We start from the raw sequence: 18171 nt of genomic DNA, 5'->3' as shown, positions 1-18171 counted from the left end.
TACTTTGAGGGAATTGCCACCTTAAACAGGGTTCTTTAATGAGGCACTTACCTGAGTTTCTAATATGTTACTCTGCATATTGTGAATCTCCGTGTGTGTGTGTGTGTGTGTGTGTGTGTGTGTGTGTGTGTAGGGACAGAGACCTAGTATACAAAATTTCCCTAACTTATTTGACTACAGAACCCTTTTTCAATGGACCAACTCAAGAAATTTGTACCCCATGGGACATACCCTGAGAAGTGCTGACAAAAGGTTCTTGCCCAGTGGGAAAAAATATATATTTAAATTTTTTTCAGATTGGCCAGGTGGGGGTTTTCTCCAAATCCATAAATGACTTTTGAAGTCCGTTTGTTTTTTAGTCCTATAAGAGAGTGAAGATGTAGACTTAGAAGAGTTTACCAGGAAGATTTTATGACTGCTGAGCTGATCATTAAGCCAGACCTGGATGAAACAGAATGCCTGGTCATTCTGTCATTTATGGGCCACTTAGCATTTTTTTCCGAAGGAAATACTTAATGAACAAAATATTGAGTTCCTCTCAGTGCTTCTAATGAACAGACCACTTAGAGACCTCTGTTAAAGGGAAAACTATCTTCGGGCCTGGAGATATTGCAGGACCTAAGATATGCGCGGCAGTGACAAAGCTTAATGTTAAACTAAGGCTTTAATCACCGGAAGGCCGGTGTTTGTGCTCCATCATTAGGGAATTTATGATAATGACTCTCTAGTCGCTCCTGACATTCGGCTTTTAAGGAAAAGCATTTTGGAGTGAATTGTTGCCTCTCCGCTTTACCCTCTGTGGTGTACTAAAGTCTCAAGGTGGCTCTTGATTAGCTCTATTTAGTAATGTGCTGACGAAAAACAGATCAAGAAAACCATTTTATGATTCCGGCCCTATCCAAATGTTTCTAAAACATTAAAAAAATTATTTTGGGCTGTTCAGGATTGTGTAAAAGCTGCCATTTCATTAAGAAATCCTAGTACTATTAAAATAAAGATTTAACTCTGACTTGATTTTTAGTTTACAGAATACTTCACAACAAAAATCCAGGTGCAGAAATATCCATGTACCAAAGAAATGTTGCCTATGAAACCTTATGAGGATCAGGACCTAGAAAAAAAATTCCTTAGTCTCTCTGTCATTCATATTCTCTTTCTCTCCCTCCCCCCTCCTCCAGCTAATTGCAGATGTTAAAAACCCAATAATGTGAGGGGTTCCTCCCCCCCCAAAGGCCATCTTCCAAATGCCAAGGGGAATCCAGCCATCAGGTAAGCCAGAGATGCCACTGTGGGAATACAAATGTTAGAAGTTGCAAAAGCAACTGTATAGCTGAGAGACTCTGAGAAACACAGAGGGGGCCAAAGAGATAAAGGGAAAAGTCAGGGCGGAAATTTACTCATCTTACACAGTGGGTGTTAAGCGACACTACATAAATGTATGGGCCCAAAAATAGATGATTGAGTGCATTAAAACTATAAAGGAAATTGAGAGAAAAGTGAAAAATAGAAATATAACTAAAAATTGTGAGGAGGGAGAAAAGGAGAAGAAATGGCATAAATAAGCCAAGTTCCTTATCTTTCATAGCAGGGAGTCAGCAAATGCTGTTCAGGTTAATGAATCAGGAATGGAGGTGGAAATACAATATTTAGAAATATAGAGGACATCACCAGAAAACCATCACCAGAAAAAGAAGTGGAATCGAAGTTTGAGTTGAAGGGTAGGGGGTGGTCAGGGAAAGCCTACCTTTTCATTTCATCCCTTCTCGGGAATACTGTCTGTATGCTTTCTATTTGTATTGTTACCCTCCGTGAACCTTAGTTCCTGCCTCACTTAATGCAGGCCTCTACGGTGGACCTCGCATGGTCTCTCCCTCTCTGAGGAGCTGGTTCTCTTTAGCAGGGACCTGTGGAACCGGGGGCTACCTTCAGACACACATCCAGAGTTTTGCAGTGTCCCATCTCTTGGTAGGCATTGGGGAGCTCCTCCCGAGGGTATGAGAACTTCTCTGCCCCCACCGGGTCCCCATCCATTTTTCCTTAAGCGATTGGGGAGGAAGTGTGTAGTTGCTGGGAGAGATGGGGGTCAGCCTAAGAAGACAGGGGAAAATTCTCTGAGGCACCCTTATTTGCTGGAGAGCTTGCTCCCATGCCATGGGAGTCAGGTAAGAGCAGGGACTCGCTCTAAAGAAGCAGGCCGATTCCTAAGCAACCCATGGGTTTGTGAGTAGAGGATGTGGGGGGAAAGGGCTGAGTGGGGTGGGTGGGGGCAGGAGTTAGAGTCCAGCATGGTCTGACCCTTAGCCCTCCAAGTTCCAGCACAGCGGGGCCTCTATTTGTCACTATTTTTGTGTGTCCGATTGGTAGAACTGCCCCTCTGTTTTTCTAGGCTCCCCTTCTCTGAGATAGTGAGAGCGTATGTTAGTTCCTTACGTATCTGTATCAGAATTTCCCGTCACCTGTGATCTCCTTAAGGGTGAATCTGAGCTTCATGCATCTCTGTGTCCCCTGCACTGAGCACATACCTAATAAACGCTGGTTGAATCAAGGAATAAATAAACAAATGGATGAATGAATAAATATGTGAAAGCCAAGTGAATGAATGAAATGCTTATTATAACCCCTTTTTAAAACATTGGCAAAGCAAAGTGTGAGTACAACAAAAATTTCCTTAATTTCTGGTACATCCCTGATTGTGTTAATCTGGTGCAAGTCTTGTGTGTGTGTGTGTGTGTGTGTGTGTATGAATTGTGGCTTCAAACTAAAGCTTAGCTGTTAAACTTGACTGCTAACATATTCCCTGTCTTTTGAGTACTCTCAAGGAATCTAATAAATAAACAACAAGCAAACTCCCTCGGTGGCCATGATTCTGAGACACAGAAAAATGGAAAGAACTGAAGGACATAATTGGGCATGGCTGGGGTGGCATGTGGGTGTGGGGCTGGCAGCTTGAACAGAAGAAAAATAGCACATCACCAGTTGAAAATAATTAAACAGAAATGCACTAATCCAGTCCAGCAACTGCAAATGAACAAAGGGCTGTGCTGGTTCCACTGTACCTTGGTAGGCATGGGCTTCTTAAAGGCTATTTCCGCTTGCATCCAAACACCCCTTGGGGACTCCAGCACAGACCACATCTTCTCTTGAACCACGTGGTTCTCTTCAAAGATATAAACGGCTAGGGTGTCACTCATTTTTAAAAACCCATAGATGGCGTAATAAAAACGTAGACAATACTGCAAGTTTCCTGGCAGGGAGGGACCGTAGAGCCTTCCAATGTAGCCAGCCTGGGATGTAAACTTTGTGTTGGCCAGCAAGTAATACCCTGTGAACAGGACAAAGCAGTCTGTGTATCAGCCGTGAAAAGTTTAAATAATCTAGCCCAGATGACCAAGTGGGAAAATTTGGTTAAAGGAGTGGAATTTGTCAAAAGACTATTTCCACAGGCTTTAAGTGGTAAAGCATTTTCTAATAGCTGCAGTTTAATGATAGACCACCCTCATATTATATTGCCAATAAGCCGTCTCCAATTCTAAGTAAACATAAACAAGTATAGATTTCCGACTGCATATGCCCAGGTTCTGGTCATCAATTAGGATTTATAATTTTCATGAGCATGGGGGAACCAGCTGACTTAGAGTGAGCACCCAGTACTGAGTCACAGTGAATATAAAGCCCAGAGCACATGTTCCCTTCTCTCTGCAGGGACCAGCGGCGATGAAGAGATTACAGGCTGGCCTGGCAGTCCTGGGGGGAGGGAGGGTTTGTGTGTCTGGGCAGAGCCTAGTGCTTTCCTGGTCATATGTTAAACCTACCGCTGAAGAGCAGGTTTTTAATCAGATGGACCTTCCCAAGTGCTGAAGATCTGTATTCTTCCCCTATTCCTTGTAAATAACATTAAAATAAAATAAAGAACCTCCCTCCCACCTGCTCCACCACCTCTATAGTAAACTTAAAACAGGTCTATGTACCTTGGAAAGCCTGGGCAGAAAAAAATAAATAAAGTCCTCACTTAAAGTCATCAATAGGTTCTGTGACTTAAGTGAAAAGACATATAGTGAAGCCAATTTTACCATAGGTTAATTGGTGTGAACAAGAGTAGGTTCCTACAGCATCTCATCAACGTTATAACAAAACGATGTTGAATAAAATGACATTATTTGAGGACCTGCTGTACTTTACATTTTTTCTTTTCCTTTTCTTTTCCTTTTCCCTCCCCCTTTAGATTTTTTGGGGTGCTTAGTCTTTGCTATATAGTTTAGTTTTACCCAATTATTTAACTTATTTGTCAAATAGTTCTATGGCTATTTCACAGGAGTGGTATTACAAACTGAATTGCATATGCATGTGTTGAAGCCCTAACTCCCAGTGTGGCTGCATTTGGAGATAGCACCTTTAAGGGGATAATTAAGATTAAGTGAGGTTATAACGGTGGGGCCTTAAGCCTATAGGACTGATGTCACGAGAAGAGGAAGAGACACCAGAGATCTCTCTCCACGTGTACACCTGGAGGAAAGGCCGTGTGAGGACACATGGAGAAGATGCAATCTACATGCCTTGAAAGGAGGTCTCACAAGAAACCAACCCCGACAGTGCCTTGACCTTGGACTTCTAGTCTCTAGAACTGTGAGAAAATAAGTTTCTGTTGTTTAACTCACCCAGCCTGCGGTATTTTGTAACGGCAGCCCAAGCAGACTAATCCAGGTCACCATACAATAGCCAGCAATCTTTTCGAAACCTACATTGAATCACTCTCTTCTCTACTTAACACCTTTCAATGGCTTCTCACTTGCTTCATAAAAAATCCCAAACACTCACTCTGGCTTGCTACACCCGTCACCCATCTCCCTCTCTAGCTTCATTTTCCTCCTTTCTCCTCCCCATGGTGCAGCCACACTAACCTTCCAATTCCTCGGAGCGCCCAGCCCTTTCCCAACTTGAAGTCCTCACAGATGCTGTTCCCTCTCCTGGATGGCTCCCACTCTCCCGGCTGATTCCCACTTCCCTCGGAGGGGGATTCCCCGAAGCCCCAACCAATATTAGGCTCTTTCCTTTATTCTCTCTCAGAGCTCATGCTTCATTTCTTTTACTGCACTTACCACAGGTTGTAATTATGAGTTATTTGTGTATATATTTGTCTAATGTTTCTCCTGCCCATTGAAATGACTGTCAGCCAGAGAGGCCAAGCTTCATACCTGACTTGCTCACTATTGTAATCCCCCAGGAGTTAGTCTGGCCAAGGTTAGAATAGGTTTTTGTAGAGCCTGTGTTTCTACAAGTTAAGCAACCTCTAAGAAAAGACACAACATTGCAAGTATAATATTGCAAGGGCCCTTTCAGGGCTTTCCCTAGGGCCCATGCAAGGGAGAGGTCCTGAAACTTAAGCTTTCTGGTAAATTCACCCTGGTGCCCAGTGTACAGGTCATTGCTGAATAAGTAAATGAGACACTAACCCCTTGAGAACCAGCCCTTTCCACCAGTGTCTACTGGAGTGAGCTTCACAAGGGAGCCATTAAAGCGATATGTGGTCTTTACGCAGGGAGCTCAGACTGGTTTCTGAGAGTTCCTCCTAGATATATCCATCAGCTGCCCACCAACATTTCCAATAGCTTTTATTCTCCACAATATATATTTTCTCGCAGTAAAATACCCATAGCATAAAATTTACCATTTCGATCATTTTCAAGTGTACGATTCAGTGGCACCTAGCACATCACTATTCTGTACAGCCACCGCCATTCAGTCCCAGAACATGATCACCCCCAAAGGAAATTCTACACCCATGAAACAGTAACTCCCTGTTTCCCCTCCCAGCCCATGGCAACCACTAATCTTTTTGTCTATAAATTTGTCTATTCTGAATATTTCTTATAATTGGACTCTAAAAGCTTTTTAAGGGTACTTCTCCATTTATTTATTTATGTTTTAAATATATCTTTATTGATTTCAGAGAGAGGAAGGGAAAGGGAGAGAGAGAGTTGAAACATCAATGATGAGAGTCATTGACTGACTGCTTCCTGCAGGCCCTGGAATGGGGAGGAGCTCACAACCTGGGCATGTGCCCCGACTGGGAATCGAACCTGGATCTCCTGGATCCTAGGTCGATGCTCAACCACTGAGCCACACCCAGCCAGGCGGTACTTCTCCATTTAAAGTGAAGAGCAAGAGAGTTTCCAAAGTTTCGGCTATTAATTAATTGGCAAATACTTTTGCTAGCCCAACAACTTAAATTCCAGGTTTAAAAAAATGCTCAAATACAAGATTACCAATTGTCTTTGCTTCTTTAAAGCTGCCTTTTTTTTTTTTTTTTAAGTTGGTGTTTTGGTAGGTGTGGAATAAGAATGGAGAATGGGGCATGAACACTACCCCCCATCTCCCACCGCCTCCATCCCCCCTCCCCCCAAAGTCCCCATATGGACAGATGCCCGGTTTACCTAAGCCCGAAGTGTGGTCGCCCGCCCGATACATGTTTGGTTTTACTTTCACTCGGGTCCAGCCTGGACCTTCTTTATCTTGGTAGAAGTTGCAGAGATCCTCCTCAAAATTGCAGCTGGCTCCTAAGGCACTGAAAGGAAGCTCTGAGCAAAAGAGAACCAAAGTTAAAGTGCACTCAACCCAAGGCTCTCAAAGGACTACAGCAACTGATTGACAAATACGTACACATTTGTGCCAGGGGAGACCGGAGCGACAAAACACGTCAAAATATTTTTACCCTAATGGCATGCTGACAGGTTAGCATCAAACCAACGTGCCAGCGTGACAGGAAAATTGTTGTTTTCCTCCCTAAAGGGGTGGAAGGAAGGAGCTCCTTTCACACTCTCTACAGAAATGAAGAAATGCCAGACTTCAAAAGAAATTTCCTTTCGTGCTGTAAAGAGTGTGAGCACTTATTCGTCTACTTCTTCACAATTCAAAATTCATTTGTACAAAATTAAAAAGAAAGAGAGAGAAAAGGTAGGGATTTTAGGAAATTCTTAATTTCTCTTTAAGACAGATATTTCAGAAATAATATTTTCCAGAAATAATTTTCCTTTGTTCAATCTCTGTGTCAGAAGCACAGCTACCATCTATTCATAATTGACATTCGTAGGAGGAGCTGATTCACTGGAAGGAAATCATTACTTAGTATAAATCATGCTGTTCAAAAAGACAGACCAATTCTGTCACCCATACTGTCATTTTTCAGGCTTTTGCTGAGTTCCAGGATCATTTACCTTGGTTTAAAAATGCCATCTCATCCTAGATTGCCAGAAGGTATGGAATGTAAAATATTTCTGTTCTTTTAAGAATAACTTGGGCTTAGCAACAGTGATTGCAAACCTCACTAACTCAGATTGCACTCTGAGCCCAGAGGGCATGTGAACCAGAGTCTGGGACACATTCCGTGTAGCTGAGTGGGATCCTGTTCTACGTGATGATGTCTACTGGTCTAATCTTTTAGGACAAGAGAGAGGGGCACTGTTCTGAATACCTGGAAAACCATTCCTAGAGGAACATTCAAGTTCTGGGAACTGTGATCTGATGAAACGGGGAGCTGTTTAGGGACAAAGATTCACTATACTCTCAATTTATCAATTTTCAAAGCAAGAAAACATTCAAGTGGGTGGAGAGACTGGCCCAGATTAAGGGGCCAAAAGAGGCAGGACAATCCAATGCAACAGGGATCCAAGATTCAACCTCGGTCCAGGAAAACCAACAGCTATAAATGACAGTATTGGGGCCAATGGAAAATTAGTATATGGGCTATGGTTTAGTTGATAATATTCTATCAGTGATAAATTTCCTGAACTTAATAATTATGTTGGAGAATGTGTTGGGTTTTAGAAAACACACATCAAAGTATTTAGGGGTAAAAGGGCATAATGTCCAGAACCTACTCTTAAATGGTTGATAAAACAAATGTGGCAAAATGTTAACAATTTGTAGATCTGAGTAAAGAGTGTATGGGACAGCATTCTTGTAAATTCTGTCTGAGTTTGAAATGATATAAAAATACAAAAAGAGGTGGAATTGAAGTTTGAGTTCAAGGGAAGGGAGTGGTCAGGGAAAATATGACTTTTCATTTTCTCCCTTCTTGGAATTACTGTTTGTATGTTATTTTCATCTGATCAGAAAACAAAGTCCCTAACAAGGTACCAATAAGCATTATAATGTAAGATCTAGCTAATCTCTTGCTTTCTGACATTTGAACTTTTTAGAAATGAGAGCCTTTGAAGATGATCTAATTAGATGGAGGTTACTGCAGCTCGAGAAGAATCCGTGGGAGCGTTTCTCGTCTTTTGCCCTGCTCCTTGGAGTTCATGGAGACAAGCTCAGTATCAGCCCTAGAGATCTAAAAGGCTCATCAGCCCCTGTGGTGCTGGAGGGATTTTGGGTACCATGTATTGTTTAGGCTGCTGAATTTCTACAGCAGTTTTATTCCAGCCTGAAAGCAGGCGGAGACAGTTCAAAGCTGGCTTGGGGAGGAGAGTGATTGGGACTTGGCACCAGACCAAGGAATCATGACAGAGCAGAAGCTGGGCCAGTGACCAGGCTGGGGAGACGCTTGAGGGCCTCAGAGCTAAGGAAGGCTGTGGCAACTTCAGCTGTAACCAAGGCAGCAATTGGAGCCAAGTTTCCAATTGAACAAGAGGTCTGGGTAGTGTTGTTACTGGTAAATAACAAGATTGATCAATATTGAGATTTAGGCCCAGGTAGACATCCATTGAGAGTATATTCATGAGTGTCAGGCTCCTCCCAGTCCCTGGCCTGGGTCTGGGGTGTACCCGACCTCAGAAAGGAGGTTGGGGCTGCACAGGGCAGAGCAGTGAACCTTTATGTTTGGGATTGAGCATTAAGGCAGATTCCTATAAGTGAACAGAATCGCCTATTAGGCATCCAAGGATTTACAGCCTAAAAGGAGAGCTTATTCCTATGATCTAGACACTAGATCTAATGGCAGAAGGGAGGAAGTTGTGGGTGGAAAAGGCTCAGAAAGGGAAGTGCTGAAACTCAAGGTGGGGGGAGTGGGGAGGCTTCACTATCCTCTGGAGCATCCGGGGCAGATACTTGGAGAGCGAGGGGCATGACATTGGTGTTTAAACCAGGTGACTCTGTGATGGGTCCCAGGTCGAGGAAACTGGATTAACTCTAAGCCCAACCAGATGGTGGGAACCAGATGCTTCATGTGTTGAAATAATTCCTGTCTTGGCCTACTAGGGAGGTGAGGGGAGATGCTAAACCCAGCTGGGAGAAGCAGAGACAACAAGTCTGGAGCTAACCAAGATAAAGAAAAAAATGTTGGCACCTGTTAGGAAGCAGAAGGGCATAAACTATTGGTGAAATATAAGATGAAATATGAAAACTAAAGGGCTCAGCTTCTAAGCCTCAGAATCTGTCTCACAGCTGCTTAATGAAAGCACAAAGCAGGCTCCAGCTTCCACATTCATCAGGGCAGTGTACTTTGCTGGTTCTCTTCAGTTTCAGTCTGAGCCCCTGTTCTCCAGGGAATGGATGGGAGTGTTTTGAAAATCAAGTAAATAACATTAAGTTTCATGACCAAGCATTTTCTGTGTGCCACAGTCTGCTAAGGGCTTCATAGACATTAACTCATCCATCTTCCCGACAACACTATGGAACAGATTCTTCCATCCTTGCATAAATGGGGAAAGAGTCGCAGAGAGGTTAATTAACAAGCCCAAGGTCACACAGCTTATAAGTGACAACATAGGGTTGTGAATCCAAAGTTCTGGCTCTCGAGCATAACACGATGATCACATGTTTTAATCATTTTAAAGCAAAGTTGGTATGTTGGGAAGTTCTGAAGATCAATTTGGAGTCTTAGTTGACCTAACTATATTAAAAAGTGAATCTCTGGTGGCCCTTGTGGAGGAAGGGTCTTTACATGGGCTAGAATTTACAGACCAAGGGGCTACCAGCCCTTTTAATAAATGGTCCTAATATTGCTGGATTCTTTCTTTTCTTTTCGCCAGTCAGTAGGAAAAAGCACAAATATTCTGTATCTTTTTAAAAGGGAGAGTATTTCTAGATAATACTTCGAAGGTGGCTCAGTAGATTCTGTGACCTCCCAGCTGCCTCTTCACCCCATCTCTACCCAGCACAGATATTGAATAAAACACCTCTTCTCCCACACGTGTCATTTGGAAATATAAATGTTCAATGTAAACGCCTAGTGACAAAGAAAAACTTTCTAAAAATAATGATAATGAGGTTGTGAAACTATTATGAGCATCACTGAGATATTAACTGGAGACAGAATAAGGGGGCAATCAGATTTAGAGAAGTAAAACAATTTTGGTTTTTGTGTTCTGCCGAATTAAGAGAGTCTTTTAGTCTTTGATTATAGTTTGGATTAAATAATTTTAATGAAAATATGTAAATTCAGTCTGGTTCTTTTAATTTCACTAGCTTTTATTTAAAAATTAGAATTAGTAAAACTAATATTTGGCTTCAGCAAATTAGTATGTTTCTCTCTTTTCCAAGCACCAAGTTTATGGAAATTACAAAATTAGCCATGATAAAGTAACTTGAGGGTTCACTTAGAAGAGAATTTAAACTGAGTACATAATATTTAGAGAAAAAATATCATAGGGATAGGTACCAAATACTAATATCTTTAAATATGAGGACATTTATAGGTCTTGGATACATAAAATTGTAAAGAGTTTTCATAATTCTACTCATTAGATTTTGAGATTTTTTTTTTTTCTACCTACCCATCCACCTATCTAGGAACCCATGATATCATTAAAGAGAAAGATGGGGAAAGAATGAGCATTATTTAATTTTCATTTCCTAACAGGTAGGGAAGATGAAAGCTCCCTAACCCCTGAGAAGGGCCTGTGGTGTCAGAAAAATTAGAATCACTCTGTGAGAAGAAAAAAAGAGTAATATACCAGAAAAATGATGATCCAGTTAAATAATTTTTAAGGATGAGAGAATAGAAAAGGTAAGGCAATTAGAAAGAAATAAGGCAAGTCCTAACCATCGGCATCTATTGAGAAGGAAACTTCCAATACGTGGGAGAAGGGAAAAAGGGTGCTTACCTGTCTGATTTTGGCAGTGAACAGGAGAGAAAGAAATGTCATCCAGGGCCACGTGTCCGCCTTTGGGACCATTGAAAGCAACTTCGAAAATGAGCTGCAGAGGAAAACGGCAGAGTGTGCTACAGGTTTACATATTTTCTGTTAGGCTTAAGTGCTCTTAAGCATGATTTAAAATGATGTGTCAGTAAGCCAGGAAATGCCAAGTTATAGGTACTTGAAGATTCATGTTCTAAAGAGAGGAGCGTGGGCAGCTTCCTCCTCAACCCACAGTCTCTTTTCGGAAGAGTAAATACTAAGCCCTAAATTGCATTTTATTGGTGAACTTTCCCCCCTCCCTTGAGTGTCAGCTTAAGTACCTGTGCCACTTTCTGATAGAGCTACAGAACTGACAATTTGCATTATGAGCTTCAATGAAAGAAACAACAGGCTACTTGCAGTAAGCAGGTCAGGTTCTCCCCTGCGCTTCATAGGGAACTAAGCCCCTTTAAGGCCTTTGCCCTTTTTCATGCGCCAGTTAACTCGGGTAGAGGCCCCTTCTCTCCTCTGGGTCTCAGTTTCTCCATTTTTGAAGGGGGAAAAAAAGAGTTTGGGCAAAATGGTTCCTAAGGTGTCCTTCAGCTTAACAACAATAATCCTACCAGGTCTTGGCAAAATCCACGAGGGGCCCTGGAAGTGGGTCTGTGGCAAGATGAGACGAGCTGAGAACAAAGGGAACAGGTGTGGACCAGTGAGAAGGGGCAGATGAAGTTTACACACTTAACCCTGGTCCGTGAAAGCCGATAAAGGAAGTGAGTGACAGAGCCCATCTTACTGAGCAGGCCAAAGAAGAAAGATTATTTCGGAGCAGACTATGCTAATATGCTCATCACAGCTTGCGTGCTGCTCTCTTGCTCAGAAAGAGGGTCTTAAATGCTTGTTTTCCTTTTGAAAGTTCATTGGAGAATACAGTGACATTAAATTCACTGATTTCTGCAAGATACGTTTCTTTTCCTGGCAATTACGGAGAGCAAATAATGCCAGCATAATGAGTTCAGACTATTAGAGCAAATCACACATGTGTGAATCAAATGGATACACATTGAGGTTTAGTAATGCCCAGAATTGTAACTTTTCAGCTTTGATGTTTAAAAAAAATTGGCCACGTCTCACCCATATTAATGTTGCCCAAGGAGGAGTTTATGGTTGGAGGGAAGGCGTTCACAAAGAAAATGCTGTGTGTGTGTGTGTGTGTGTGTGTGTGTGCGAGAGAGAGAGAGAGAGAGAGAGAGAGAGAGAGAGAGAGAGAGAGAGAGAGAGACTCATTTGCCTTTTAATAAAAGGAAAGACTATTTCTGAAGCAGTGTGTATATTTCTCTTTCTCCTTGTAACCCACTCACAGAACACATTCCTCTGGGCTGCAAGAGCAAACTGAGGCCTGGTCAGCCTTTGGGATGGGAAATAGCACACATACTGTGAATGGCACTGTGCTCTTTCTGGGCTGTATGGGGGTCCTAGGGGGATCTGAAGAGGTTCAGAGGAGTGACAGGCTATCAGTAGATAGGACACGACAGAAACCAAGACCCAACCCCAACCCTCTCTGAAGCTCCACATCAGGAGAGCAGATGGCACCACTAAAAAGCATCCAGCGGATAATCCACTCCTTTTGTATTTTAAAGAGAACAGGGTAAGATATTGTAAAAAAGCACAATGTAAAAAGTAGGAGACAGTAATAACCTCTGGTAACTAAGACTCTGCTTATAGCTCCAAATCTGTGACCACACTGTTGCCCCCGCTGATTTGAGAGGTCTTTTGGGGTCCTCAGACACAGCTGGGTCTCCTCCTTCAGCTTTTGGTCAGATTTTAGTTCAGGGACTTTTCTAAGTGCTCTGCACTCACCGCTGTGTGTGCACTCGCCTAGATGAGAAATGTCAAACTCCTTAGACTCCATTTCACCTTTCTCATCTGTAACATGGGAATATTTTTACCTACTTTGTTGAACTGTTGTAAGTAATAGAATATGCACATAGATGTATATGTATTAATATATGTGCTTAGAAAAAAGGTCTTTCAAGGATAAACACCAAAATGTTAGCTGTTCTCATCTTTGCATGGTTGGCCAGGCTGTTTTAGCCTCTTTTGCTTTCCTGAATTTTGTAATTCTCCTGCATCAGACATTTATCAGTCGTGTAACTATAAAAAGTTTCACTCATGTAACTATAAAAAGTTTTTGGTATTTTTGTTGTTGTTGTTGTTAATCCTCTCCCGAGGATATTTTTTTCCATTGATTATTTTTAGAGAGAGAAACATTGATGTGAGAGAGACACATTGATTAGTTGCCTCCCGTACATGCCCCAACTGGTGCCAGGGATCGAGCCTGCAACCGAGATACGTGCCCTCGACTGGGAATGGAAATAACCTTCCTTATAATGACCCTTCCTAACTGCTCTCAGGAACGAAAGTTCAAGAGTGACTTTCACTTAGAAGGCATTGGTCTTTTTTGACCTCCCATGACCACAGTGCAAGTTTCAAAGGGAGGGTGAGCCACAAAAATCTTGTTGGTTGACTGGCTTTTCCATAGTCATCCTTAGAAAAAAATAGTCGTGCTAGAAAAAGAAAGTGATTAAGGAGGAAGACAGAAGGGAGTACTAAGCTGAGGAAGGGAAAAGGAAAAAAAAGAGTGAGACACAGCAGAGAAGAAAGAATGAGTGTGGGACTGTAGCACCTCCTGCCCCCCATGCCTGGCGGGGGCAGCAGCCCCAGAGTGGCCAGGGCAGGGCCCGCCTGGGCCACCTACCTCCATGGGGTACGGGGCACTGAACTCCACTTCAGCAAGGTTCCAGGCAGGGTTCCCAGGGCTGGTGGTTTTCCAGATCTCCTCGTAAAGGCCGGTCACATCCCGAGTAAAAAGGGAGAAGACATTGTCATTCCCCTGCTGGAGTTGGTAATAAAATGACAGGCAGCCAGACATGGGGGCCGTGGTCATCGGGGAGATGAGCTGGGCCACCTCCTGGAAGTGCTTGATGTAAACCGAGTCCACGTACATGTAGTGGCCTGAACACCAGAGAAAGGAAAACACAGCATAAGACGGGCTGGGGACTGTCAGCTGAAATGGTGGGATTCTGGGATTTACTTCAGAATTGTCCAGAGTGGGAGTGGTGGAGAGGAAGCCAGTGAGTTACAGCTGAAAGAAGGTTGGCCCTGGGCTGATGAATGTTGCACCTGGGAGATAAATGCACGGAGTTCACTGTGCTCTGCGAAACACAAAATAAGAACCATTCTTTTTCTTTTCCTTACTTTTGACTGCAGTTAACCTCCATATAGAAAGGTAGATGTACTATTTGTAAAGTGCTGGAGTTTTCACAAGCTGAACACAGCTGTGGGAAGAAACAGAATATTACCCCCGAAGCCCCCCTCCTCCAAGCCTTCGTTGAGTTGTAAGGTTTCTAAGAACATACCAAGTGTACAAGCTGTTCTTAAAAAGGCATAGAGGGGGCCCTCCTATACATCTGTGCAATATATACAAAATGTCACTGTATATTTTTTGAGAAACTAAGACTTTGAATTCATACTGACTGACAAGTTGTACCTCTTTAATAGAACATGTAGGTCAATCAACCCTGCAGAGGGGTTTAGGATTTGGAAGAATGATACCACTCTTGGGAAGGCCTTGGTGGGCTCTGGACTCAGAGGCTGACTTCCATTGGAGGTGTTTTGGTGAAACTGAAAAACAATGAGGCAGAATGGGAGAGCCTGGATTTGGCATTGCAAGAACTGAGTTCAGATCCTGCTCTACCTCTTACTAGCTCTGTGACCTTAAGTAGGTTATTGAATCTCTCTGGGCTTCAATTCCCTGATCTCTAGAATGAGAGCCAAATACTTCTCTCATTGGGCTGATATGAGTATGAAATGAGATGATGTATATGAGGCGCTTAGTGTGTGCCTGACACACTGTAATTGCCTAACATAATTATAATGAAATAAAGTAATGCTATTAATGATTCTAGCACCATGCCTTCCCCATCGTCTCTGAAGAGGAGTTATTATTCTTAGCAATTTTGTCTGAGTGTATTTAAGCTGCAGTGACTGAGGAAAGCTATGCAGTGCAGCTTCAAGAGAATGGCCCTTCTGTTTACAGGCTCAGAACAACAACAGCCTAATACCTTTGTGTTTATTACATTATGCCCTGTTAATAATGATTCCTTTTATCCTTGGCAAAATAGTGGTAAGGATATTAGGAAGAATATATGCATTCACACACTGGCACTTGCTTTGCATCTAGCACACTGCCCAGGACGCGGTAGGCCTTCAACCAATGGTTATTTGAAGCACTCATATGGTCTCAGAAAGGTCCCCACCTCGACAAGGCAGAGGAGAAAGATGGACAAATCAAAGCTTACTTTCTCCTGGTAGCAAATTGTCCGACCCACTGAATAACCTTTCTTGTTTAAACAGAATTTCCCTGATCATCTTGCCAAGCCGTGCAGCTGAATAATAGAGATCACAGACTCAGACGCTCGGAGGAGTCAGCTAGATCAGGTACATGATTGGTGTGGATGGCGTCGGGAAGAGAAAAACAAGGGTGGTGGATTAGTTGCCAACATCTGAGATCATATTTCACCAGCAATGAAGAACAGAAATCAGTCTTCCCTGGAAAACTCAGAAATCTGATAGCCCTAGGACCATATTCGCTTGCTGCCACGAGCGGCTGGTGGTGAGAGCGGTGGCCCCTCGCACGGCCTGTGTTCTCCCTCCGGTCCTGAGAGCCCTTCCCTCTACTCCCAGCTGATGCCCTGACATCCAGCCCCCTGCTGCAGGCTTTTCCCACCGAAGCTCAGAATCCAGATTTTTATGGCAACTCTATCCATTTTACATGATGTCCTCATATTAGTTTGCTAGGGTTGCTACAACAAAGTACCACAAACTAGGCGGCTTAAATGACAGAAATTGATTGCCTCACAGTTCTAGAGGCTAAAAGTTCAAGATCAAGGAATCAAAAGGGTTGGATCCTTGCCCGGCTGGCGTGGCTCAGTGGGGGAGCATTGTCCTAGGATCCAGGAGATCATGGTTCGATTCCCGGTCAGGGCACATACCCAGGTAGCAGGCTCCATCCCCAGTGGGGGGTGTGCAGGAGGCAGCTGATCAATGACTCTCTTATCATTGATATTTCTATCTCTCTCTCTCCCTCTCCCTTCCTCTCTCTGAAATCAATAAAGGCATATTTAAAGAAAAAACTTCTTTAAAGCCCTCCTTCTGAGGGCTGTGAGGAAGAATATGCCCCAGGCCTCTCTCCTAGTCCTGGTGGTTCGCTGGCATCAGCCAGCCATTGCACTCACACTGCATTCTCCCTCTGTGCACGTCTCTCTCTGTCTCCAAATTTCCCCCTTTTATAAGGACACCAGTCATACTGAGTTTTGGGCCCACCCAAGTTCAGTATGACCTCATCTTAACTAATTATATCTGCAATGACTCTGTTTCCAAATAAGGTCACCTTCTGAAGTGCCGGGGGTTAGAACTTCAACATATGAATTTTGAGGAGATACAATTCAATCCATAATAGCCTTCACTGTAATTTTTTAAACTTTGTGTGTGTCAGATAAACATGTCTGTAGGCTGGAAACCCAACTTGCCACTTCTGGGGAGGGATTTTAATGGAAGAATCAGAATGTTAGGCTGAATGGACTAAAAGAACCTCTATTATGCAAGGAAGGTCCAGTGACCTTTAAACACTGCTGGTGACCAGCCAACCTCGACCAGAACACTTTCCTAATAGAGAATGCATGTGAGCAGCTGGCCTCTGCAACACGCCTTTGTCCACTGAGAACTCACGTGAGTGTCGGAGGCAGAGGGGAAGGGTTTTTAAAAAAATTTATTATATTACTTTTTTATTTTAAATACTTTTTTATTTTTCAATTACAGTACATACAATATTATATTTGTTTCAAGTGTATAACCCAGTGATTGGACATCATGCAGCTTACTAAGTGATCACCTTGATAAATCTCGTACCCATCTGCCACCATACATAGCTGTTAGAATATTATTGACTATATTCCCTAGGCTGTACTTTATATCCCCATGACTATTCTGTAACTACAATTCATACTTCTTAATCCCTTCACCTTTTTCACCCATCCCCCACACACGCCTTCCCATCTTTCACCCAGTCCTTCAATCCCCCTTCTCTCTGGCAACCAGCCATTCTCCAGAGGGGAAGTTTTTAATGCCTTTGTAATGATGTCTTACCAATGAAACGATCTCTTTCCAAAATATGCCACTGGGGGTCCAGGTAGAAGAGCTATAATACTTTGTTTACTTGATACCTCATTGGAGGATCCATGGGGGGGGCTGCTGACATTTCCTTCAAGTGAACTTGCTGCATGGACCACAGCAGACTGACACCCTCTAGCTGTCTCACGTGTGGATCCACGATAATGTTTGTTCCGCGGCCACATCAACTGGGCTATTCTCAGCCAGTCACCAAGCTTAGCAGGGGCACCCGAGCAGGGCCAGTCTGTCTGACATAGTGCCTTTCAGCAGCTCCTCATCAGCCTGGCCCCTCTCTTTCACAGGCGTCAGCCTTCCAGCCTGTGCTGAAGGCTTTTCCACCCAAGGCTGCACTGTGACTTGTGTGGAACCTAGACACTGTCACCGCCATGAGCACCTTTCTCCATAGAGTATAGGGTGTCCCCCCCAAATGTATACTGATAACATTTAAGCTGATAAAATTAAGCTGATAACTCACTTAATTTCCACTCCTTTTCAGGTTTAACTGATTTCAAATAATGGTGAAGCCAGACTAAGCTTTGAACAAAGAAACTTTATCCTAAAGTGCCACTAGACTTCTTTTTATGGGGATACATAAAAGATAAAGTTTACGGTACAAAACTGGCAACAGTTGACGAATTGAAGGCACACCAATGATTCTTGATGTTTGCAATTCCACTGCTTGGGTTTTCAGCAGTGCCTAGACCAAAAGAGTCATCAGTTTGAAAACAGGTGTTACCAAAAAAATTATTCATTTCTGTAGATTCTTTTAAATTTTGAAAATGAACTCTATGTTAATAAACACTGATTTGTAATCATTCAAATGTGTATACATTTTGGGGAGACACCCTGTATGTTAAAAATTATATTTTATAATTTCATTGGT

At 42.8% G+C, this 18171-nt stretch overlaps 1 protein-coding gene across 1 annotated transcript in view; it reads right to left on the bottom strand.

Annotated features, from left to right (window-relative positions):
• MAMDC2 (MAM domain containing 2) overlaps positions 1 to 18171 on the bottom strand; it is a 110214-nt gene that overhangs the window by 27554 nt on the left and 64489 nt on the right. Inside the window, exons 6-9 of the mRNA XM_016214236.2 lie at positions 13816 to 14072; positions 11043 to 11136; positions 6432 to 6575; positions 3057 to 3322 (exon numbers count right to left, since the gene is read on the bottom strand). Coding sequence (XP_016069722.2) covers positions 3057 to 3322; positions 6432 to 6575; positions 11043 to 11136; positions 13816 to 14072 — 761 coding nt within the window. The remainder of the gene's footprint in view (positions 1 to 3056; positions 3323 to 6431; positions 6576 to 11042; positions 11137 to 13815; positions 14073 to 18171) is intronic.

Source organism: Miniopterus natalensis, chromosome 12, assembly GCF_054644295.1.
Source record: "Miniopterus natalensis isolate mMinNat1 chromosome 12, mMinNat1.hap1, whole genome shotgun sequence".
Lineage (NCBI taxonomy): Eukaryota > Metazoa > Chordata > Mammalia > Chiroptera > Miniopteridae > Miniopterus > Miniopterus natalensis.
Note: the sequence above shows the minus strand (reverse complement) of the source record. Positions and strands in the feature narration are given on the sequence as shown.